The sequence below is a fragment of the Cydia pomonella genome, chromosome 13 (genome assembly GCF_033807575.1).
Source record: "Cydia pomonella isolate Wapato2018A chromosome 13, ilCydPomo1, whole genome shotgun sequence".
NCBI classification, from domain to species: Eukaryota; Metazoa; Arthropoda; class Insecta; order Lepidoptera; family Tortricidae; genus Cydia; species Cydia pomonella.
Window position 1 is genome coordinate 5610336 of NC_084715.1, and position 27448 is coordinate 5637783.

A 27448-nucleotide genomic window follows, 5' to 3' on the forward strand; every position below is an offset into this window, starting at 1 on the left:
GTGAGACATCATTATTATAGGTAACCCAGTATCTTGCCACTCGATTTCGATCTGTCTGCCCTAAGCATAAAGTCCATGCGTCTATCGCGTAACGGATGATATGATAATGACGCGCGTTCGATACAGATCACGATGTGTATATTACGTTCACGTCTCTATAGAACTGTTGTAGCGCATGCTGTTGTGGGGAAATTATAAAGTGGTATATTTCTGAAATGGCTATGATCGAGAAAGTATCACATTATTTACTTGTGTTTATGGCCACGTTACATATAAATAATGAGCTTATTTTAAATACGAGTATATTATGAATTTTAATATATCGCATCAGAAATAAATTTGTATAACGATGATAATCAAAAGTTTATCCAAATTATAACAATAAAATGAATTACGAATACTTTGTAAGTTCCTTTTGTGTGAAGTCAAATAGCTACCCGTATTCACTAACAGGGCAACTTTGGACCAACTTCATCAGGAAAGCAATTAAATTAACACCCTAAGCTAAGGTTTCAATATCACAACGCCTTCAGAATCCTGATGAAGTTGCCAAAATGGTGTAGTGCGTCGAGTATGTTTTCGGAGGCTCGTGTCCTCTGATTTCTTCGCCTTTATTCGATGTAGAGTAGCGTCCTTTCGGAGTAGGCTGCGCAGCTCCGAAAATTGTATTCTCGCCACGATTACTGACGATTTACATAATCCAATCTGTAGGTTTTGGCTGTGTCCGCATCGGGAGTAGTTTATATTTAAACTGTAATTTAAAAAGAAATACAATTAAAAAAATCTTTTTACACTTCTTGTATTTAAAATTCCTAGTAAAAAATCTTTATTCCTATTTTTTTAATTTAAGGTTTAAACAGCAAAGGTCATTAGCGACCACTATCAATAAACAATTATATTGAATCGAGTAATTATAATTAACCAGTTTAAGAAATTTTACAATAAATACATTCCGAGTCAATCAAGCAATTGTTGTGTATGGGTGCTTGTCTGAAATAAAATTGATTTATTTTTAATTATTTATTTAACGTGACACAGTCATGTTAAAGATATGAAACAGTCAAACACGTACTTAACCATAATATTAGTCATTTCCTGATTATCCTGAGACAGTCAGTCTGACGCAACCCGTTACGGTCGCATCTTATTTGCCATTTGCAAAACAAAGCTCTTTCTATGACATAATTGTGCCGCGGACCGTTGATATGCCACTTTGATTGAGTTGCGTGGGGCTTTCCTGAATTATACCTCGTTTTTTAGCATTAGAAAAAGGGTAAACTATCTAGTCGTGTTTTATTGAATAGCGCTTTAGTAACTATTACTTATGAAACCAAAAGAATGTAAATGAACATATACGCTATATAATTCTTACATTTTTTTTATACTACGTCGGTGGCAAACAAGCATACGGCCCGCCTGATGGTAAGCAGTTTCCGTAGCCTATGTACGCCTGCAACTCCAGAGGAGTTACATGCGCGTTGCCGACCCTAAACCCCCCTCCCCCTCGTTGAGCTCTGGCAACCTTACTCACCGGCAGGAACACAACACTATGAGTAGGGTCTAGTGTTATTTGGCTGCGGTTTTCTGTAAGGTGGAGGTACTTCCCCAGTTGGGCTCTGCTCTAGATCTGGAATGACATCCACTGGCTGTGTCCTACCACACAAAGCGAGATGACATTCACAATGCCCATACCTCTCTTAAAACATTGGTGTTACATATATTTGTTGTCAATTATTTTTCAAAACGTTTTACTATAAAATCGGCCAAGAGCGTGTTGGGCCATGCTCAGGGTTCCGTAGTTGCCATTCTGTCAGAATAAGCTTAACGGGGGCTATTAGTAAGTATCATGTATGTGTGTTAGAGAGTACCTTCGCAGCGCGTTGTACTTATTTTTACTAAGAAGAGAAAACTTATGTAATAATTCGAAAAACAGCTGGACTGATCATGTTCGCTACAGTTTTCACAAAATGTACTTGTTAAGATTTTGTTCAAAAGTATCAAAATAAGTGGGCCAGCGCGCATATTTTTTTCTTTCGGAGCGATAATTTCCAAAAATATACACTTTATCAAAAACTGATTGTTGGAGAGGGTTTATTCGTTTTGGAATACCTATCTAACGATACCCGAGTTAAAGTAAAGGGTTATAGCAAAAAAAAAATACAAAAATCTCGCCAATATTGTATGAGAGTATTGAATATTGGATTTAGGGAGGTACTCTAAAAAAAATTGTAGTTTTTATTTCACCGTTCTATCGTCATGCATGATTTATGTAAATGCCAAAATGTACTTTCTAGCACTAACAATAACAATCACGGAGCAAAGCCGCAGATGGACAGGCAGACAGACATGGCGAAACTATAAGGGTAACTAAATATTCTAGTTGTTTACGGAACCCTAAAGGGCCGATTTTTATTTTATTGTAGGTTTTTCGTCGGATTTTGATAAAATTTAGTAAGTTTGAAGAGCTCCTCATTCTGAGCAAAATAAATAAGAAATATCAATGTGTGAAAAAAAGTATTTTCCCTTGAATTATGAAAATAACTTCAATTTTATGAAAGAATTAACTTTTCCAAGACCACGGAGACAATGCCATCCTCGAAACGTCGGAGGTAATTTTAAAGGCTCAGTTTACGCGATTAAGTCCCGTTAAAGTAGGTTAAGGTCAACCATTTGTTCTAATTCTAATTGTTATGATAATCATATACTCGTAGGTATTTCAAATAGGTTTTTTCAAAAATTTCATTTTTGGTACGGGCGTTTATCGCTGACTGTACTTTTCTTTCCACAGGCAACTAACACTCATCGAGACAATTCTAAAAACCCCAAATACAATTAGGTTGCATTGCTTTATCACAGAGCTCCTATGGCCATCTCCTATCTCCATCACCACGTCAGCTCGATGGTACCATAATATTGCATTGTCACCCGACTTACATATGTATGCAAATTTTCAGTTTCATCGGAAACCGGGAAGTGGGTCAAATTTAACTTACAAGATTTGACCCGTACAAACATAGATACATAAATGCTTGTAAAAAATTATGAACGATAGCTGTAGGTAAATGCCCTCAGGCATTCTAAATAACTCCTTGAACTCTGATAAACTGCAATAACTCAAAACGCAGACTAGAAAATTATATTCAAATTGAAATGTAAGAAAGCATTGCGATTTGCGATCGACACTGACGTGAACCCAATAAATCATGCGCGTGAGCAGTCAGAACAAAAACGCCGTAACCGCCAAGAGTTTCTGAATATTTACGAGTACATTCCAGTACCCCTAGTGTAAATTTATTCGATAGAAAACGTGACGTACGCGTTTACGTTAAGTCTCATTTAGTATGGGATTTAGAAACAGCGCGCCAGGCGGAACGTTTTGGAAACTCAAAATCCCATACAAAATGAGACTTAACGCAAACGCGTACGTCAGTTTACACCATCGAATAAATTTACACTAGGTCAAAAGTATGGAAAGAAAGTTGTTTTCTTTAATATCTCATGCTTTTATTATTTTTATTGTATGTCTTTCCCATCACGGAACATTGGTGTTCCGGACCTTTGGGAGGCCTGCGCGGAGCCGAAGCCAACACGTAGAGACCCTTTTGACACATTAAGAGAAAATACCAGCTGAGCCCCTTTCCAAATTTTAGAAATTCAGGTAGGTAATTATATAGGCGATGATGGGGGGGGACTCCTACAATAAGTGCTGCAGATTAGGCGAGAAATCCTGCGTAAAAATCACAATAACCAAAGTTTCGTTCTCGACTTTTTCCTCCTCCAAAACTCAACCAATCGTAACGAAATGTCGGGAACAGAATGAGAAAGGAATTATCTGTGTGCCTGTTTGATTTTTGCGTTTATTGTTGCCGATTTTGTATGCTAGGCATCTATTTACGGCGCATTTATTTAGCCGTTTTTAGCGCTTTTTGAAGTAACCTAGTTCTTATTACAACAAGAATATCAAAAAAAAAGCAAAACGTACAGACGCAGGTATTGGTAATATTGGACTTATATAAATAAATTATTCATCTAGGGCCAAAATCTGTCATAAACGTCAGTAGATATGGAAAAATTACCACTTATGTTTCATGTTTCCCGTTAATGAAATGAAAGGGTTACACCGAAAGGATCTGCGGATGCCAGAATTTATTTTATTTTATTCCAGCACTTTTATTGCCACACTATTTAGTTTTCTAAATAGTCAATGAGCACCCTACGTCGTATAAAAAATCTCATGAAAATCGTGTTTTTTTCTCATTGGTATATGCATTTCTCATACTTTTAGCCTGAGGTATATGCTGGTTTTCTATTGAGAGTCCGTTACTCATGTCAGTAGCGATCTTCACGACTTTAGAAGAGCCGCGCACCTATCATTAATAACTATACTTTATAAGTAATAACTTAATAAAAATATGTAATTACATTCTGTGGAAGTATCAACGTTTTTGATTAAGAAATCAGCCACATGCTATAAACGGCCCCGGCCCGATTCAAACAATGATTAAGACACGTTTAAGATCTTAGAAAGATCTTTAAAAGATCGATAACTAAACGACATGTCAAAATTGTCATTTAATTCGATTCCGCTGTGATCCCAATAAGATCTATCTACGATAATTCTAACGTCAACTACCTACTTCATGAGACTGGTAGGTGTACTTACCTATATACTAAAACAGTGATATGTTTTTCATAATAAATATTTTAACCTTACATAGGTTAGGATCCTTAGGGCCACTTCACACTAGCGCCTCCCGAACGTCGGCATCTAGTCAGCTCTATGGCTGCTGCTCGACGCGACGTTGACGCAACTGCGCAGCGTCGTCATTTTCCATAGCGCCGACTTGACGCCAACGCTCAAAAGACGCAAGTGTTGTGTGGCCCATAGGGTTGAATCGAAAAAGAATGTTCATCCACACTTTACGTGTAGGGGGAGGGGTACCCTAACAGAATGTTTTTCTAGAATTTATTTTCCCACTTTGTCGCATTTATTGATTGATTTATTCATGCCAAATTTCAAGTTTTAGCACTAACAGCCACGGAGCAAAGCCTCGGACAGACAGACGGACATGGCGAAACTACAAGGGTTCCTAATTGACTACGGAACCTTAAAAAACAGAGACTACCGTATAGTTTAAAATGTGTGTTATTTATTTCATCTTTAAAACGCCCTGTTCACCGAAATTTTTGCGTTATATTTCATTTTAACTAAAATAACTACTGTTTTGTATTGAATCGAAGAGTATTACTTACACATAATGTTACATAATAAACTGTAGAGCCTCGTTCATGAATTAATTCTCTGATGACACAGTGCAGGGGTCACGTGTTAAGCAAAATACTTGTACTTATTTATTAGGAAAACTTGTTAATTATAAAAGTTTAACAAAATACTAAAGCCTGTCTAGAAAATTAAAATCAGCTGTAAAATATATGTTAGAATCTGACCACGCTAACTTTGCACAAACTTGGGAGTAAGAATGCATTATATATTCCATACTAAGCCATGCCATTATAAGTTCCATACTTGACGTTCTAAGTTTTGTATGGATGGAGCTTGGCATGAAAAATTTGCGTGTTCCGAATCTAGGTGGCTGTAGATAGTTTATTAATACAGAGTTCAATAAGAACAAACTGCACATGTAAATAAATACATACGAATAATGCAAGTAAAATGAAATTTTGTGAAAATAGAGAGCAATAGTTGTAAATACTACGGAGTAACATGTGCATCACATAAATATGTTTATTATCTGGTAGAAGAGCTGACTGTTAAATTTCGTACCGACTTGATACAGAGACGAAATGCACAATAGTTTCCCATAAAGTGATGCTAAATCCAAATTTGAGAGCAAATTTGAATTTGATAGAAAACCTTCGCGGCAAGATCCGCCGTGGTAAGACTATCAAATTTTTTTTGTGCACTTCATCGCGGTATCAAGTCATCTCTTAAAAATAAAAATAAAAATAATTATAGGACATTATTACACAAATTGACTAAGTCCCACAGTAAGCTCAATAAGGCTTGTGTTGAGGGTACTTAGACAACGATATATATAATATATAAATATTTATAAATACTTAAATACATAGAAAACACCCATGACTCAGGAACAAATATCCATGCGCATCACACGAATAAATGCCCTTACCAGGATTTGAACCATCAGCTTCGTAGGCAGGGTCATTACCCACTAGGCCAAACCGGTCGTCGAAAGCTCTTCTACCATAAAATATCAATCTGTGCCTACATGAAAAGGTCGTCAGTTCCACATTAGACTTACCTACCTATATATAATATGTGCCTCATACGTACTTATTTTATATGAGCTTGAGACTTCAAGAAAACATTTTCTGTCTAAAAATAGATTCGTGTCTTATACTTAATACACAGAAATCCCAAAATTTATCAAATAATTCACGTACTTTTCTAAGCACACATATCTTTTTATCAATATTCAACGCTAACTCGGTACACGTAACTGTACGTAATACACACATTAATCGTTATTATATGCAATATACGACTCCCACACACGGAGATGGATTTTAAGATGATAGTGGAGGACCACTTCTTCATACAAACCTGGTCCCCATTTTCCTCTCTGAATACTGACTTTATGGAAAATATCTTTATACAATTTATTGTATATTAATCAAACCTTCGTTTCACTTCTTTGATTATTTAAGAATTAGACTCGAGCGAAAGACAAGTTCTATACAATTAAAAAAAAAACATAAATCGAAAAAAAATATTACACTCCAGTTTCAAAAGTATTCGTAAATGAGTGTCCCTAAAAAATTGGGATACCTACAGTGTTTATAATTCTGTACTACACGGAATGAAGGACTCTTCCTACTATAGTCCGTTTTTTTAGCATTTTGACATGTCTCTTTATTGAAAAACACCTTTGAAAAATAAGTTACGGCAAATATGTAACAATTATAAATCATATACGATCATTTACATTATTTTGCTTTCATAAGTAATAGTTAGTGATTTTTAAAAAGCGATTTTCAATAAAAAGACATGTAAGATTGCTTACCTTTTTTCTAATGCTAAAAAACGAGCTACAACCCATCAAACTTTATCCAAATTAATAAAAACATCGTCAATTTTCTTGTAATCAAACCTTAAAAATAGTTATTACAAATTTACTACCGACTGCGTTGACACACGCACGAGCTCGCGGGCGGTGGTTGAAAGCGAAATGCAACATCAACATCGGACGACTTAACTTTTGCCAAAAAGGTCAAGAGAGTTTCCGAATGTCCGAATGTTTTTTGCTCGTGCGTGATGTGCGTGATACATACCTACTCGTAGCGGCGATTTTCTGACGCGATGGTGACGCGATGGTGTCACGAAAATCTTGTGTGCATTATTGGACGTCAACCACTGAAGCACTTTAGACAGTAAAGGGGTTTGAAATATGAAATCTAACCCGAATATTTTTATTTCCGTTGTGTTTCAATTTTGCGGTTCTATACATATAGGCACAATTAATACGACGTATACGAAGAAAAGAAACCATTTAAAACAAATTTAAATTGCATTAACGTTTAATGCTTTAAACAGTTCCATATGAGCCTATCGAATAAAACAGTAAATTTTACTGCTCCAAAAAGACAGTAGATTTTACTGTTCTGTTTGGCTAAAATGTAGTGACTGTTCGTTTATTTTTATCGTTTTTTTAGTACTTAGAAATGTTCAAACCGTTAACGCAAACGCGTACGTCACGTTTCGCTATCGAATAAATTGACACTAGGAGTTTTGATTTATATACGTGAGTACACGAGTCAATTGTATGTTACGTAAAACGTAATTTAATAAAGTTCGCTAATATTTTCAGCACGAAAGTTGTTAATTATAATTATGCCTACAGCTTTATTCGATTTACAAACCGCGCCAAAAGCGGGACGTTTTGGAAACTCAAAATCCCATACAAAATGAGACTTACCGCAAACGCGTACGTCACGTTTCGCTATCGAATAAATTTACACTAGGGGTACTGAATGAGCGAACGAGTAAGCTTGAAAAAACGATGTTTGCCAATAAATCCTGCTACATCGATATAGAAATCCTGGGAATGTTTATTTTCGCCGTGCTAACCAAAATGAGATTTATTATTTTCGGAATAATATTTTGTTATAAAACTGTAGGTAGTCAAAGAAAAGCTAGGAGGCATGTAGGTAGATGCATTTGTAATTAGGTATTAGAATGCGTTAACGCATTCACTGCCAGGGGGCGTGGCCTAGGAACAAACTTGTATGACGGTGAACGCATATATGCGTCGGTGGCAGTGAATGCGTTAAGACAAGGGAATAAGTTCTTCGCGCTACCTTGTTAATAAAATATTAATGATTATTACTAGGTTTAAGAAATTGTAATGTTGATGATATAATAAAATAATCAGATTTGTCATTTTAGTTATTTTTACAGATTCCAACTTCAATCAACACTGCCTTATATAATACCTACAGACATAAAATATAACATTTACTAACGTCATAATAAATTATTACTTTCATAACGATAATAGTGTGATGAACTTTGCGATCTTTAAGTTAATGATTTATTCAAAGAGCGCTTGAATAATAAGTTTTTCCAACTGTTATGATCAGAAAGTAGTAAAAAAGTATTATTTCCATACTAGTTTAACTACTACTACTCATTACTACTACTACTACTTATTGTTGGTTACTAGTCATTTTATTAAATGGCACGTTAATGCATTTTAATGCACATAGCTTGTTGAATAATATTACGAAAATAATAATACGAATGACGAATGAGAACATTTTTATGTTAATCTTGGTGACCTACAATAAGCTGCAGAGATAACTGACCCCCTCTGCAAACAAATTTGTGTGCGAGGGGGTTACCTCTGCAGCTTACTGTATGTTAAACTCTAGTGTGAAAGATTCCAGACAATGATGACATACCTGTAGTTGGCAAACTTGCAACATTTTGAGTAAGAATTGCATTTAAAAATACGTCATTATACTCATTAGAGTCAGTTTAAACTAACTTTAATAGAACAAAGTAAGAGAGTGTCATTATAAACGTCATATTTTCATAGAAATTTGACATAAATGATGACAGGCTATTAGCCACGGATAGATACTTATATTTTAAATAAAGGAATAAAAGTGGTTTGTGTAAGTCTTTTCTTTTATTTTACTTTAACCGAAATAATAAAATTTGGTTGCCAGTAGAGCTAAGATGGTCGGCTCTTTATCATTTGTCACCATACCTGTCACGTTCTAACAAGTATGTAAGTGCGAAAGTGACGGGTATAGTGACAGGCGACAAAAATGGAACCATGATAACACCGCTGTTGCGTGTAGGTCATAAGACTCAATAAGAAACCAATATTGAGCTATAATTAAATTTAACAGGTGCCCTTATCAAAGTATCAACTTTACATAACACATTCAGTTTTTCCCTTTTCACCTGCCCTCACATTTATTTGACCTATTGTAAAGTTCACCCGGTACTATAGTAATAAATATCGCAACAATAAAATAGCTAACATACCGAATTGTAAAGCGATTGTTGTGGAAAGCTCGATAAAGGTAAGGCATAGGTTAACTCCTAACTACTTCCACAGATCTAGAATTATACTTAAAGATAAATAAAATATGAAAAACTGAAGCCATAACATTAATATATGAATGAGACTAGAAATATAAAAAGTGTTCACTTTTGAGCAAGCTCGGTTCTCCATACAAACGTAGTTACGCTCTCATTTTAACACAACTACCTAGATTGCTCTGAAACTTTGTAGGAAAAGGTATATCTAGTCCTGCGGCTGTAACACGGTCGCATTTTTATCATTTGTCAGTATGCCCGTCACTTTCGCGCTTACATACTTGTTAGAAAGTGACAGGCATGGTGACAAATGATAAAGAGCCGACCATCATAGCCTTACTGCGGTGGCAGTATGGTTCTATTTTTATCACTTGTCACTATGCCCGTCACTTTCGCGCTTACATACTTATTAGAACGTGACAGGCATGGTGACAAATGATAAAGAGCCGACCATCTTAGCCCTACTGTAATTAGTGTATGTAGCTTCAGATACCATAGTTAGAAAAATACAGTAAATTTAAGTTTTTCATACAAAACTTGTTTTTGCTCTATTTCGTTTGTTTTATAAACTGGAGCTATATAAACTAATTATAGGCAAAAAACTTAAGTAAGTCACCTGTTTGTATGTAGTTGTGACGTGTTCGAATAGACATTTGTTTTGTTTATGTGTGTCTTTTAAACATGTATTGTCTATTCGAACACGTCACAACTACATACAACAGGTGACTTACTTAAGTTTTTTACCTATACAGGCCTAGATTTACCTGATGTTATTGTATGCGCAGTTTCATTACAGTCCACCACGTAGTTTTAAAATGAGAACGAAGCTCCGTTTGTAAGGGAAGGTGAAATTCGGCCGAGCTTGCAATGCGACAAAGCGAGATGACATTCACAATGTCCATACCTCTCTTGAGGACGTAGTTTAAGGACGTACCCGGGTCCAAAAACGGCTCTTAAGAGGGAAGGATAGCTTTTAGAAATTCCATTTTGGGAGAAAACGTTTTCCACTAACTAAAACTGAACAAATCACTTTGTTTTTGATGTAGAATCGCTTCAGTCTAATTTCATTATCTTTTTTGGTACGATTTCCATGTATTAAATACATTTCTTTGAAAACACAAATAATTAAATCATCAACAACAATTCTAGACGCATCGAATAGACATTTCTGTATAATATGTACATAAAACAGTTTACACGAGTATAATGTTTACATTAATCCTGCCTTGTTACTTGTTTATAATAGTAGATCAGTCGCATAATAAAGAAATAAATAATAAATGAATATAAATATTACAGGGACATTCTTACAAAAAATTACTAAGTCTCACGGTAAGCCAAGAAGGCTTGTGTTGTGGGTAATCAGACAACGATACATATAATATACAAATACTTAAATACATACAAAACATCCATGACTCAGGAACAAATATCTGTACTCATCACACAAATAAATGCCCTTTTAACCTTTTTTTAACCTTTCATGTAATGCGACTTTTTATCGCTGCTGTTAGAGAAACAAGTTCCAATTTTCGTATTCGCTTTTTAATGTTCCGTACAAAACTTTGTTCACGGAACACTTATGGAATCACTTTGGTTTTGCTAATCGGTTATATGATGCGATTTTTGTATATCATTTGATGAAGCTTTCCACGGGCTATCCGATATCGATATCGCAGCAGCTGTGTAGCAACTGTTTAAAGCAAAAGCAGGCGATTATTGTTCTGTGCAGTCACAGAAAAGAAAACTCTTGTACCTGCAGCTCTTCAGAAGCGTTTGTACGGGACACGGTAGACAATGTCATGGAATGCTCCTGATGTGCATCTCGCCTATCATTTACGCTGGGCAATGCAGCTCCAGGCTGATAAAATTGATAAACACCTAGTAAATAATAGTGAGAAACAGCATTTTTGAAACGCGCAAATTAAGTTATGTGTAACATCTCTAAGTCGGATTTTGCCGACATGAATCAGATAATGACTTCATCTGAGATTAAGCGGGCCATTCTACTTTTCGCTGGCCATATAATTTCCATCCGTTTTTATATCGCTTCGGTGGTAAACAAACAAACTGAACGATCACTTGACCCATAAAGGCAGTAGATATTCTTATGCGATTTTTGTTAAATCGCTAAATATCCTCCACCTCGTATTGCAAAAAAAGTCACGAAAAACTAACCTTATTTTGGTGCTAGCATGGTTCTCTATTTTTTAACTTGTGATACTTAATTATTAAATTTAATTAAATTCCGGCATAACCCATATACCGGGTGTAAATAAATAAAAATAAATAAATACATATTAATGGACAGTATTACACAAATTGACTAAGTCCCACAGTAAGCTCAATAAGGCTTGTGTTGAGGGTACTTAGACAACGATATATATAATATATAAATATTTATAAATACTTAAATACATAGAAAACACCCATGACTCAGGAACAAATATCCATGCTCATCACACTAATAAATGCCCTTACCAGGATTCAGAACCCGGGACCATCGGCGTCGTAGGCAGGGTCACTATCACTAGGATTCACTACCCACTAGGCCAGACTGGTCGTCGGGTGTGGCCTGTAACATGAGCAAAAAATTAAACTGTAGACATTTGTTCAGTGACTAAAAAATTATGAAGATTTTAAACTTCCTATTTTTCATACAAATTAAATATTATCTTCAATGTACGCTGTCATCAGTGTAATTGACGTTGCTTGTCACGCTTTAAACTTAACAAAATTCGCAATACATTGTGACTTAGAATAAACTTTAAAGTATGCTAAATATCAAAAAACAAGTTACTTTTAGAAGTGGCTGAACAAATGTTGGTCAGTTTGAGGAGTACAGCCTGCGGTCAAATTTTTTGCTCGTGTTACAGGCCGCACCTGGTAGTGTTAGTAACAAGCTTAAATTCTATAATTATAATAATAATTCAGTCTATATACGTCCCACTGCTGGGCACAGGCCTCCTCTCATGCGCGAGAGGGCTCGGGCTATAATCCCCACGCTAGCCCAATGCGGATTGGGGACTTCACATACACCTTTGAATTTCTTCGCAGACGTATGCAGGTTTCCTCACGATGTTTTCCTTCACCGCAAAGCTAGTGGTAAATATCAAATGACATTTCGTACATAAGTTCCGAAAAACTCATTGGTACGAGCCAGGATTTGAACCCGCGACCTCCGGATTGAAAGTCGGACGTCATATCCACTCGGCTACCACCGCTTAAATTATTAATGTTAAACATGACAAATACAATTTCATGGGCCTACCATGCAACACGTATACTTAGGGCTAGGACAATACAATACCGGGTGAAACATACACTTTGATAAAATAAAATTACTTTTAATTAAAATTATGGAGTTTTGGTTGTCACCTGACGATATTATTAGCAGTAATTCATGTACGTCCCAGAAGTATTAACTTAAAATATATCTGTTTTAACATTACGAGGCACTAATGAGAAATAGGTACCTACACGTCTGAAAATATCGATACAAAAAAAGTGCCAAAATTATGGGCAATAAAGTCGTGTATACATATGTTTGGCACTCTTTTCGCATCAATATTTTCAGACGTGACCGTACTTACTTTAAAAATAATCTACTTCAACAGGCCTCATTTTCTTTTGCAACTCGAAAAGGGCTAGGGTCGGACCAAGCTAACTCTGCATGCCCTGTGAAATGACAGTATGTATATCATCAATCATGACAAATGTTTATGAAAATTTGATGTTTATAATAAATAACACCTCCTTAGTTTTTGTATTCAGACCTGTGCAAAGTTAGGGCCACCTTACACTAGTGCGCTATGGAAAATGCCCTCGCTGCGCAGTTGCGCCAACGTTGCGTCGAGTAGCAGCCATAGAGTTGACTCGACTCCGGGGGGCTCTTAGCTTTGACGAAGTCTAACATAATATTTATTTATTTATTTAATCTTTATTGCACATAAGAAAACACACTGTACAATAGGCGAACTTAATGCCGTAAGACATTCTCTACCAGTCAACCTTTAGGCAAAGCAGATAAGTTGTAGGCGGTGCAAAAACATGAGGTATAGGTGATACAATTGAATACATGTACGAACACAATACATTCATAAGAAATACACAAAACATAAACATACATATAATACATATACATATATATATATGAAATCAGATGAACTTACAAAGCAGAAACATTAAGATTTTCCAGTACTGCCAGCAAAGTGCTCATTTAAGGATTTAATATAGAATGGCCCGAAAGAGAAGATTGTGTGCAATCTTAGGATTAACTGTATTCTTGGTCAGTCGTCTTTAAATTTTTGGGGGTTATGAAACATCAAGCAATATAATGTATCATCACGAATGTCATAAACATGTACAAATTAAGATATTTGGGTTTACAAGCTTAACCATGGCCTTTGACCGCGTAGATAGCAAAAAAGGTAGTGTCGAAATGTTTTATTATTATTACTAAGACCTCTACGTAAAAGTTGCCAAGCTAACCCCATCTCCGCCCTTATGTTAGTACAGCCACCATCATGTATATCGGGCGACCGAGTTGCTCAAAAATATCTGAACACGCACTCCAACGCGTTGACTACAGAGGCGTGTTCAGATATTAGTGAGCACCTTAACCGCTCCGATATATTTGATGGCGACGGTCAGTCACTTTTAACTTCGGTTGGGTGGGCCCATTTCTACCCCCATAGGCGATAATTCCACCACATCCAGGATGACATGTAAATCCATGAAGTATGCAACCAATCCATAACATAAGGTTGTGACTATATCTATCGGAAATAATTTCCCGATCAAAAAATATTCTGTACCTACCTATGTCAAGACGATATGGAGACGACCGTTTCTCCATTGCGTATCGTAGTCTTCATTTTCCTCTACATATTAACGTTTGTAGGTACGGAGAAGCAGTCGTCTATCTTCTTAATCCAAAAAATAAGCTAGCTGTATAAAAAATTCGTTGTACCTACTCATTTCTATACCTACGGCCTGATTCGAAGAATGATTAAGACACGTTTAGGATCTTGGAAAGATCTTTAGAATATCGATAACTAAACGATATGTCAAAATTGACGTTTATTTCGATTCCGCTGTGATCCCAATAAGATCTATCTACGATATTTCTAACGTCAAAGTGACATTGGTTGCCCGAATCGAGCTACTTCTGTCAATTATACGACATATAAACGATATCTAAATGAGAACTTATCTAAACCAGAACTTATCGTTATCGTATTGCATTCTTCGAATCGGGCTAGCGGCTGTTTTTGCGTGATTGAGTAAGAAATTTACTTAAAAACTTTCACGTGTGTAATATTTTATATGATGATATGATATGATATGATTTATTTATCTCACAATATACAATTTCACTTAAAACTACGCGTGGTAAATTCTTAGGAATTTATATTGTGATTGTCGGTTTGTCTTACTTTATATACATAGGAAAAACATGTGACAATTAATAATTCATTTAAAATGACCAAAGTTTTTAAATTTCAATTGTATAAATAAATTCACCAAGAACGGGTCGTCATTAAGGTAGAAAATAAATAGTTACAGTTACAGAAATAATGTATTATATTAGTAAACAATTATTAACGGCACCAATTTAGACACTAAATTAAAGTTAATGTTAATTTTACGTTGTAAGATGACACCTGCGTTTTTTTTTTTGGAAAATAACCACGACAATCCATTGCAATCTATTCATTAATAAGGTCATATTATTAAGTTGATTTACAATAATAGGTATTTATTGGTTTTGCGGTTTGTAATGAAGGACACAATACATGTCCCATGCTCCCATGTATGTGTGTGTGTGTGTGTGTGTGTGGCCTGCAACAGGAGCAAAACTGCTACACTCCTCAAACTAACATTTGCTTAGCAACTTTTAAAAATAACTTAGTATTTTGATTTTTTTTTAACTTTAAAATTTATTCTAAGACGCAATGTATTGCGAATTTTGTTGTTTAAAGTGTGACAAGCAACGTCAATTAATACTGATGACAGCGTACATTGAAGTTAATATTTAAAAATAGGAGTCTAAAGACTTCATAACTTTTTGTCGCTGAACAAATGTTGGTTCGTTTGACGAGTTCAGCAGCCTACGTAAAAAGCAGCAGCCTAAATATTTATATTCTATTTATGCTCGTGTTATAAGCCACACTCGATATACCCACTTATTATAAAACTTTAACTGTAGAAAGTTAAGCTATAAAATGCACATATTGTAATTGTGTAATTCATTGAAAAACTGCAAAATGTGTTAATTTAATGTTTATTCGATTTATATATTATCAATCATGTACCTATACATTTATAAATTCCAGTAATCATCTGAAATATTGTATAATTGTCATACTCGAGCCAATTATTTACTTTACTAATGTTTACGTCACGTAAAAATCCTTTATTTGTTCCTGAATAGTAGAAATTTGTGTAAATTTAGTGACAATTCGGACGAAAGGGAATGTAATTGATTCCAAAATGAGTCAGATTTATTTTAAAGTTCATTTTCCAGCAAAGTGCTACTTAATTCTAATTTATTAAATAATTTATGTAAATAAAAATAATTTAGGACCAATCGTGCTAAAGCTAAACAGTAGTGTGTCTTTTTCAGGTTTCGTGGATTTTGTGTGAACTTTGAGTGATTTCAATGTTTAACAGTGACGTATGAAATTGCAAAGATGTAAATTTGTCAAAGATCATCGGAGACGTGATCTTCAACCTAGACTTATGTATATTAACCGGGTTATGGACCGTGATTAACTTTTGTTTTGTTTTAGAGCTCCCGATATTTCCATGTAGTTATATGCATCATCACGGTCCATATACTGGTCAATATAAGTCCCAGTGAAACTAACCGTGAATCATTCATAACTGTTATGATGATCAACGTCAAATCCATCCTTAACATTTCATATGTGTGAGGTGATCAAAAATCGTGGGTTCTATTCTAACTTGTGTGTTGTATAAGCAGAAAAATCGTTCTCGCAAAACATGAAAAGGATGATTAAAAATTTGGGCAGGATCCTTATATCTGAAAAGAAGTTAATCACGCACTAACACGTTAATCTACCTCAAGCACCGATGACCGTTACAATCATTGTTTTCACCGAAGACGAATTCGACTAGTGTCATTAAATTCATAATTCTCATATGCCCGAAGGCCGAATGTTAGGAAGACACAGGGAGAGAGGTGTGGAGCTCACGGCAGTATAAAAGCGTACGGATTTTGTACGGAGCATCACACAACCTCGGCGCCTCCGCGAGTCAACATGAAAGCATTCTTGGTAGGTACCGTGCAGTGAAAGTGTTGTGACCCGTGACCCCTCGCTTCCTTATGTCGACACGTCTTTATGTTAACCGATAATTGTTTTTCCAAATTTGAAGTCAAGTGGACCGTAGTTTTTATCTGAATTGATTTTTTGTAATCGAGTGGATTGTTATTTTACAAAATTGTTTTTTATGGTGGATCAATCAGGATGCAATTTGGATTATGAGTGTCGTGCTAAGGATTGGCAATTTTAGTGTTCTGTCCCGATGGAGTTGCAGTGATTTATATGTTCTATAAAAGTGTTTTATTTTCCGTAGGTATTAGCTGCCGTAGCGGCACTCGGCTCGGCCAGGCCCGAGGCGGGCTACAGCTACAACGCTCCCGGTGGCGGCGGTGGTTTCTCCTCCGGCGGTGGACACGGAGGCGGCTTCTCCTCCGGTGGTGGTCACGGCGGTGGCTTCTCCTCTGGCGGTGGCTTTTCCTCCGGTGGCGGCCATGGAGGCGGCTTCTCATCTGGCGGTCTGAGCTCCAGCAGCTTCGGAATCGGCGGCGGCAGCGGGGGCGGCTTCTCCTCCGGTGGCGGATTCTCCTCCGGCGGCGGCGGCGGCGGCGGTTTCGGCGGCGGCTTCAGCGGCGGCTTCGGTGGCGCTCCCATCGTCCAGAAACACATCTACGTCCACGTTCCTCCCCCAGAACCCGAAGAACAGCGCCCCCAGATCATCGGCGGAGGCGGCGTCCCCCAGAAGCACTACAAGATTATCTTCATTAAGGCGCCCGCTCCTCCCGCCCCCGTAGCGCCCATCATCCCCGCCCAGGCCCAAAACGAGGAGAAGACCCTCGTCTACGTGTTGGTCAAGAAACCCGACGAACAACCCGACATCACCATCCCCACCGCCGCTCCCACCCAGCCCTCCAAACCCGAAGTTTACTTCATCAAGTACAAGACCCAGAAGGAGGGTGGCTCTATCGGAGGTGGATCTATCGGAGGTGGAATCGGAGGTGGCTCGATCGGCGGTGGATCTGGCATCGGTGGTGGCATCTCTGGCGGTAGCATTGGCGGTGGTATCGGTGGTGGACACGGTGGCATCTCCGGAGGCAGCATCGGCGGCGGACACGGCGGCATCTCGGGCGGCAGCATCGGCGGCGGCTCCGGCGGCGTCAGCTCTTCGTACGGCCCCCCTGGCCAGTCCGGCCCCTACTAAACACCGCGCCAAGCGCCCCCATGTGATACCTGCTTTGCCGGCGACTTAGTCTTAAGTAGAACAAAAAATTACGGTGCCTAAATGTATTTATGTAAATAGTAATTTTAATGTATCATAATTAATTCTAGTTGTATTGTAAAATACTTTTTGCATAAAAAATCGATAAACGAACGAAAATATCATCTTCTTATTCCAAGCCCTGAACGAAAAACTAAAAGCTAAAAAATGCCAATATCGCATCTTTGTATTAATTTACACATAGAGTTAACAAACAGGTGGTTATGTTTGGTAGAAAGTATGTTTTCTACATGTGGGCGACACGGGTTACGTAACCTGGATTGTGACCTCTTGCGTAACCACTGAAACCATTTCGCCTTACGACACCTATAAGAGTTTCGCTAAATATCCATTACAAAACTTATCCGTGGTTTCCACAATTTCACTACCTTGACATTTCGAGTCCTTTAAATGCATTAAAACGTGCAAAAGTGGATCACGACAATGATAATCATATTGCATAATACTCGTAGCAGGCGGAAACCGGTCAACGGTTTTATATTATTTACTGAATATTTATAACACTCGAAACTTTCGTAATTCCTGTGATCGTGTTTGGGCATATCATTATTGAGTTAACGTATACGTTGGAAAGCTGACTCGTAATATTTGCTAAGAAATGTTTATAATACGAAAGTGAAATTTTCTTTTGTGTAAAACGACGTATGAAGTGAGTCATCGACGTTTGTGCGAGTAAATTGACAAGTCGAGTGTAGCATATGATTACTTCGAGGTTTTATGATGTAAGGAGGAAATTTTTGGTATTCTTAAGCTTTAATGTGTGCCTAATATGCTATTTATTTTATTTGAACATCAGCCGTTACGAAAAAACGTGATGGTACATATTTACTTGCTTCCTTTTGGGACTCCTTTTTTTTCGTTTCATTTGAGATTTATGTATCGAAGCTGAAGGTTAATGGCTCTTATTAATACTAATAATAATAAAACACTAACTAGGTATAATACAAATTCAGTCAGATTAATATCACATCAGATCTGGCCTTAATTTTGCCTTTTTATATTCAAAGTATGTCAAAATAACGTAACAATGATAAAATTCTCAGACTCGCAAATTACAAAATACCAACAAACTAAAGAGGTCAGACATCTGGTCGTATTCTAAACATTTCACACTAAAGAGGAGACTACATTTACCTTAATTTTTTCTCACGACAATAGTCTCGACTAGGTTAGACAATGCACACAACTAAATGCCTCGTAACTTCTATAACGTCGTATATATCAATATTCGGATACCGCAAAAACAACCTAGTTTCTTTCCTATAAAGTTGACTTTTCAAAGAAAAGGGAAACCGCTACAGGGCATGTTAAAGGCATACAGTTTATTACTATAATTTGTATAAACTCTCACGTAAGAGCTATTAAGGTCACGTAAGAGTTTTAATTGCTTGACTTTCTGCAAGTGTAACAACGTTTAAGAGGAAATGCGAATGCATTGCGAAGTCATTACTGAGCTCCAGTTTTAAACTGTTTTTTTTTTCATAAACGCCGAGAATAACATTAAAAGTTTACTACTTCGGCAGCTGACTTGTTTTATCTAACAAAATATGTTTTCAAACATGCTTTTATTTTAACTTATCGATGGTATGTCAGATGTAAATTATTTTTACGTATTTCGACATCATTTCTATCAGTTTCTACAACAATACAGGTATAGTCAAGCCAAGCCAAGCAAGCCAGCAAGTCAGCTCTGTCAGTAGAAAAAGGTGGCAAATTTTAAAAACTTAGGCGGGAAGGATAGGAAGGAAATTTACTCAATGATTTCAGGCGGCGCATCGGTTTGCCCATAAATATCAATGAAAAGTAAATTTTAAAAATAGCTGCTTTAATATGAAATCATGAAATATTTTCTATTTTTGGTCCTATTTTCACTTTATGTCTTGCCAACCCCTTATCGCATAATTATGGTGCCATTTGTTAACGGCATCAATCATGGGACATTTAAGAGAAAAATTGGAGTTTTTTTTAAATATTTCACTGACATCTGTAAAATTTCTATCGCTTTATGCTATAAAAATTGAATGTCTAATTCGTCCTTTCTGTTTTCTTTGTATTTAATGAAAGCTACTGCAATTGGTTTCAATATTATTAGCCGATTAAAACTATGGTTTTTTGCTCCAGTCATGGGATGTATAGCGTCATTAATTTTAAAACTAACAAATACCAATGAAATATTAAACTTAAGTAGCTCTATTTATGGTAAAATGTTGTCAGCGTATACAAACTGATGGTAAATACAGGATTTCTCTATACCACCCCATTACTGGTGCCTGTTCCATTATAGGGGTGTTTACTATATATGGCCGTTATTATATTCTACTCTATTGACAGTTATTCAATTTCAAATAAAAAAAATATCCTATATGGCATATATGATACGTCATGCACTAAAGGGATAAGTCATCTTTATTCACATACATTGTCGTCATCTGAAATAATCAAATGAGGGTTATTTCACTGACCTAAGAAAATTCTAAATCAACTTCCGTAGATTATCGTAAAAGATTACCTTATGATCATGTGAACCTGCGAAACTATTGGGTAATTAGAAGATTGCCGTAATAACTAATTCCAATTCAGCAGAAACAATGAGATCCCACACTAGCATTCGTTACGGGCCAAAAAGTCGAACATAACCGGAGTACCACTATGGCGTTAGGTTGTTTTTGCGTTTAAGGTCAGATTTCGCGAAGCAAATTAATTGGATAATTCAATTTATCGTTAACAATTAATTGTTATTATATACATTGAGCGGTGATTTGATATTAATGAAGTTATGTAATGGTCAGAGTGATTGATGACTGACGAATTTTTCGTACTTCGTAACATAGAAATTTTTTGCGTTAGTAGATAACTTTGCACATAAGTGTCACTTTTATCACAAGCTGCATATTATGTAACATACTGTACTTCGTATTTTCATGCATACCCAGCCTTGTTTACGAGACTCGGTGATCAGGATCAGAACATATAAATAATGTATCAGGGGCGTGGTGACGCGATCAGATAAAAGCAATATCAATTATTACATACACAGACAACGGGATGTTACGACATATTTAAATTGTTTCCGATTCGAAGAACCTGTAGAGAAACAGGTTCCTAATACCTAGCTTAACAAAAACCAACCATAACAAAAGCCTAATAAGGTTTAATTTCATGTTACGCACGTGTGCCTACATCTTAAAATTAGTGCTCAAAATTCGTTCAAAGAAAAATGAACACAACGACCCACGTTTTTAAGTTCAAATTCAAATACAGGTCTGAAATGTACTTACTGGTACTATACCAGTCACGTTTTCATTGAGAGTGAGAGTGTACGGTGTTGGTATCATGTGTGAGTGTACGATGACCGATGACGCGCAAATTTGTCAAATCTAACCTTTGATAAGATGACAATAAGAGTCAAGGCACGCGTCTTCGTGAATGACACGATATAACAAGATATTAACTTGGTACGATATCGATTTACACGTGTCTCATATTTGTTCGTTACGTATGGATGTGGGAAATTGTCTTATGAAATATCATAATATGGTACTTATTAAGTTAGACGAAAATATCTCAGCGTAGGCGTACTTAATTTACTTCCATGATAATGTCTTAATTTAGCCTCCGCGAAGCGTATTCTGATTGTCATAACAGGTTAAGAATTTGATCTTGATTTGTTGTGGATATTTGTCAGTGTCAAAAGTTTGGTATATTTTTTCAACAAAAAAAAAGACCATTTACGACCTACATACAGAAAACGGGTTTAATTGCATAAGAAATGTGCTTAAAACAGTATCCAACTACCTACATTAATATTAATTAAATCCAAGTTTCTACATGCTTAGTGCAAGTGCTTCGTTTATGTAAGGAAATAATGTTATAATACAATCAAATGATCATGCGTGAATGTATGTGTAATATTATTTTAATGATGTGCGAAATAATTGTAATTTAATTACCTACTGTAGCCCTCTTATATTGCTGTGCCCTTACAGGGTGTCACATGTATACCTATATGTTCCATTCCATCCATGCTTGTAATGTGATATGCAATAAACTATTCTATTCTATTCTACATAAATATTAGTAAATATTTATTTGCGACTTTCGCTAGTGTATAGCGCGAATGACAGTGACTTTACGCGTGTACTTAAGACCCCGTATGTTCGTGATCTCTCACTCTCGTTGAGCTTATGAGCGAGATGAATGTGTGTACTCGGGACGTTGGGACCGTGGATATCGTATTTTTGAATTTTAATTTGTTCTAAGTTTTAACAAAATTAAGTAATCGATGAGTTCCCTCGAAAATAAAATTGTGCATTATCTTTAATTTACCTTATGATCATTTTCAAGAACCAATTTTCATATAGTCCAAGATAAGTGCACCGATTTTGATAGCCCAGACTGTGCGTGTGTTATTTTAAACGTCAAACTTCTATGAAATTATGACGTTTACTTAACACTTGCACAGGCTGGCCTATCAAAATCGTTGCCCATTTAGCTTGGTCTGACGCAATTTTTAGCGTTTGTGGATACATTGTTACAAATTTATACAGTACGATTTAGAACTATGTTCGTGATTCGAGCGAAAGTAAAAAAATCGGGATACGGATCGCTAAAATCCCTAAAGAAAATTCTCAAGATTGCTAACACATATATTATCACCCGTATTGCTATCTTTTTTTTATACCAGGACGGTGGCAAACAAGCATACGGCCCGCCTGATGGTAAGCAGTCACCGCAGCCTATGGACGCCTGCAACTCCAGAGGTGTTATATGCGCGTTGCCGACCCTTTAAAAACCTGTACACTCCTTTTTTGAAGAACCCCATACTGTAGACCCTCGGGAAAACCTCGGATGGGAGCTCATTCCACAGCCGGAGCGTCCGCGGGAGGAAATTCCTCTTGAACCGCACAGTACGCGACCATTTAGGTTCTAAGGTGTGAGGATGAACACCTTGCTGACGGCGAGCGGTGCGGTGATAGAAAGTGGCCGTTGGCATCATGTCAAACAATTCTTCAGAGCACAGCCCATTGTACAAGCGGTAGAACACACACAAGGAGGCAAAGTCTCTCCTTAGACTTAAAGGTTCAATACCGCTTGTGAGTTTGGGATCGTCAACGATTCGCACAGCGCGCCGCTATCTAAAAAAGCCGTACGATTTTCCAAAAACTTCGATCGCTAAACCTACGACACCTTTACAAGTTAGCTAATACCGTCAATAGTTTACGATTGACAAAGTTCACCGACCCACCTGTCCGGAACACGAACTTGTAGAAAGCATCTTCTGTGTTTGTTTATGTAAATCGCTTGGCACCGTAGTAGCCCTGACAACTACTTACTTACTATGTATGTTGATTCTTACCGAGCAAGGACTTATCATGTTATTATTATTATTGGTGTGTTGTGGGCCTTTGAGTGCCACGTCGACCGAGCAGTGATCTATTGTGACAGCCCTTTAAAGTTCATTACTAATTCCCGTTGAATCCAGGAAATTTCAGATTCTTTGAGCCGTAATGTTCTGTACCTCATAGGGTTGCAATACGTGCCGCCCTAGGTAAGTACTTCTTTGTAACATTAGTGGTCCAGAGGAATAGAGAAAGTGCATTGTAGTCTCCTCTGACTCCTGGCAGAACCTGCATGTCGGATTTTATTTCTTTCCTATTTGAAACATGTATTTGTTCAGCTTACAGTGTTCCAGTCAATATTGATGTTTGTGCATAATGTGTATGTCTGTGCATAGTGTGCATGCTTTTCAATTTCATACGACCCTGGTAGCCAAAAACAAATCAAGTAAAGTCAGGTGAGCAAAGAAAAACATAGTTTATTTTGAGAAAAAGTATGAGGAAAGTACGTAAGTATTTTTAAGTTAATTTTATTTATGGATTAGAATTATTTTTGCGTCCCCAGCAGGCTCGGTTCTCCATATAAACGTCGTTATGATCTCATTTTAAAACGACTAGCTAGATTGCTCTAAAACTTTATACTTACAATAGGAGAAGGTATATCTAGTCCTGTAATTACTATAGTTTATGTAGCTTCAGATACCATATATTTTCTTACTCATACAAAACTTATTATTGCTCTATTACGTTTGTTTTATAGACAGGAGCTATATATATGTGCAAAGTTTCATTACAATCCAACAAGTAGTTTTAAAATGAGAACGAAACTTTGTTTGTACGGGAAGGTAAAATTCGGCCGAGCTTGCCGGGGACTCTAAACAAGTGTTGCTCTTGTCCCATAGATTGTCTTACCCCGCCTAACTTTATCTAACTCTATCCCATACTTACCCATATCGACCCTGTACTTGCCCATAGACTCATACTTTAAGAATAACATACATAAAATATGTACTTAATAATAATAATAACCACAACATTTTTCTGGTGCGTCGCCTTTTCCGGTGTTGGATGTACCAAACGCACACCACATACGCGACGAAATGTTCGTAATGATTGTCAGGTTGTGGGTTCGAATCTCGACGATGACGAGGTTTTGTCGTTCATGGATGGCGGTAGGTAGGTAACGGGACAAGAAAGCATCCCGATTTCAAATCGTTGACTTCGTAATTAACAGTGATAATGAGATGGGTTTCCTATTACCTTGGAAACCTTGAGCTACGATTTACGACGTTTTTAATTACAGGTTTTAATTAAATTTGCTACTTACCTATGTAGATTAAATTACGTCTCAAGTAAGAAAAGGCGGTGTTAAAAGATCTGCAGATTATTAGTCCTTTCTCTGTATCGAAATTTCGTTGGCGATCAAAATGCTCTAGTGGACCTTTTTACGGTCATTCGCTTGCGCTACGACAACGAAACACTTTGTCTCTCTATCACTCCCAGTGTGACAGTGATAGTTGCGTTTCGTTTCCTACGGAACGTAATCAATTGGCATGTGGTCTACGTACCCAGGCCGCGTAGCCAACGTGCAAATCGCTTACGCTCCGTAGCGATCGAAATTCAACTGTCACTTTCGCACTAATATGGAAGAGCGATAGAGAGACACAATGCGTTTCGTTATCGAAGCGATAGGGATTGTCACCTTGGCTAGGCCGGCTGTACAGAATTAGATGGACTCTAACTTTCCGACTAACTCATCAAGCCCTTGTTCATTGCCTCACAATACTCATTATATAATTTCCAAGCGAAGCTTATACATGTCATTATGACATAAGGAAACCTTTAATGAAGTTAATGGATAATAAAGGTCATTCAACCCACGTAACGCTCATTATATTGTACCGTGAAAAGAAAAGACTTAACGAGCTGTATTATGAATGTCATCGGTGATATTATAGTACAAAATGAATAGGGACCGTTGAGAGTGAGAGAGCCCTTGAGGATTTGTGAAATATTGGTTTGGTGATCGAGTGTCTTATGAGCAAACCTGTGATAACTCTGTGATTTGATATCGATAAAAAAGATGTCGATATATAATAGTACGTGTGCTCATTGAAAATTCTAGAAATAGTTATGATACCTACAGAGTTCTTTAAAGGAGTTCCTTTCAGGCATATTTAACAAAATAAATAAGGTTTGCCTCGAAATGGTTTATGTAACTAATGGTATTTTTGTGACTTAAGGTTAATTTCATTTCTTATGTACTTTTAGCAATTAATGAAGATGGAGTAATGTTTAAGAAATAATAAATATATAAAATTATTAGAACAAAACATTTAGTGCCAATGTGGAAATACTGACCTGGTTTAAAAATAAAATAAATTCTTCCAATAAACATCTTTTTAAAATTTAAGAAGTAGTATACAAAGCAATTTTGTATAAAAATATTTATTTTGTAGAACATTTAGATGTTGACAGTGACATTTAATTGTAGATATAATATTTTGTTAAGTACGTCACTTTAGTATAAGTGCCCCGAGCTATCCCAGAGAGCCTAGGGGCCTACCGCGAACCACGTTCGACGTGTTGCCTCTCTGTGGTACTTGCAAATTCGCATGTACGTGTAACAGGGAGGCAAAACGTCGACCGTGGTTCGCGGTAAGCCCTCAGGTTTGCTTATGAGCTTCTAAATACAAAAGTAACTGGGGCCGCAGCCTAGATTGCAATGGTTTGTATTGCAAGGATGACAGATGCAACAAAAAGTGACATGATCATATCCATACTTACTTGGCTCAGCCCCTAGAAATAAATCTTACAACATTCGAGAAATTCATATTATTTATTTATTTTATTTTATTATTCAAATAAGTTACACAGTATTACTACTAAGGCACTGCGAACTACAAACAAAAAATACAAAGATACGAAAAAACACAAATAATAATAAAATACAATCTAAACATTGGATTTGGGCGATGACGTAACAGCGTGGCTTCGTAGCGGTCGGCGTAGGATTCAGCAAGTTGCCCCGGAACCGCCGAAACATCACACCCTTCTGATACAAACCCACCCACACACCCAATTATGATACAAACTTTCCTCCCTCGGACGCTCCGGCTGCGGTTGCTCCCTTCCGAGGTTTTCCCAAGGGTCTACAGTTTGGGGTTCTTCAAAAAAGGTGTGTACCTACAGGTTTTTAAAGAGTCGGCAACGCGCATGTAGCAACTCTGGAATCGCAATGATCCATAGGCTACGGTGACTGCTTACCATATGATTGTTTTCCTACCGACGTGGTATTAAAAAAAACCCTCGACCGTTACAACTTTTACTTTATTCATTAAGAGTCTATTCAGGAACCTTGTCAATTTCACCTAAAACATTCAATTTCGCTTATTACCAAGGCTCAGAACCGGTTTATAAAATACCGGTTTATTTCGGTTTTCCTCCTAACTTTTATAAGAACGCGAATGTTTTAAGAACTTTATTGTAACGTAACCTAATAAAACCGGTTTATTCGACGAGCGACAAAACGGCTGGCCGACCTGGTGGTGTGCCACGTAAACATAGACTCCGACTTAGGAAATAAATAATAAATTGCTCTAAACCAGTTAATAAGACAAGAACTGTTCTCTTAAAAATCGATTTAATAATAACGGTTTTTCGAGCGAAACCGAAATTAAAATTTTGCGCTAAGTACATGATAACGGTTTGGAAATTTAACCGGTTTCCGAGCCTTGCTTATTTCATTCTACCACAGAATAAATAATTATTGCTTCTACACTATCGCCAGGCACTTTTTGTAAGGTTTTCCTATCATACAAACCTGGCTATTCCGGAAACTTTATTTGGTTAATTTAAAGTTTTCATGAGCAGCATAAATCCTTTGTTCAGAATTGGGACCGAATTTAGAAAATACCTGATTTGTCCGGGTGTCGCCGTCGACGGATACGTCTGG

The 27448-nt window shown here is 36.8% G+C and overlaps 2 protein-coding genes across 4 annotated transcripts in view; both read left to right on the forward strand.

The window, feature by feature from the left end:
* LOC133524025 (tyrosine-protein kinase receptor torso-like) overlaps window positions 1-27448 on the forward strand; it is a 167259-nt gene that overhangs the window by 93704 nt on the left and 46107 nt on the right. The gene's annotated exons all lie outside the window — the stretch shown is intronic.
* On the forward strand, window positions 16775-18256 carry LOC133524029 (keratin, type I cytoskeletal 9). The gene is made up of 2 exons (XM_061859803.1): window positions 16775-16893; window positions 17195-18256. Exons 1-2 carry the CDS (start codon window positions 16879-16881, stop codon window positions 18077-18079), a joined length of 900 nt encoding a protein of 299 aa, XP_061715787.1. The 5' UTR covers window positions 16775-16878; the 3' UTR covers window positions 18080-18256.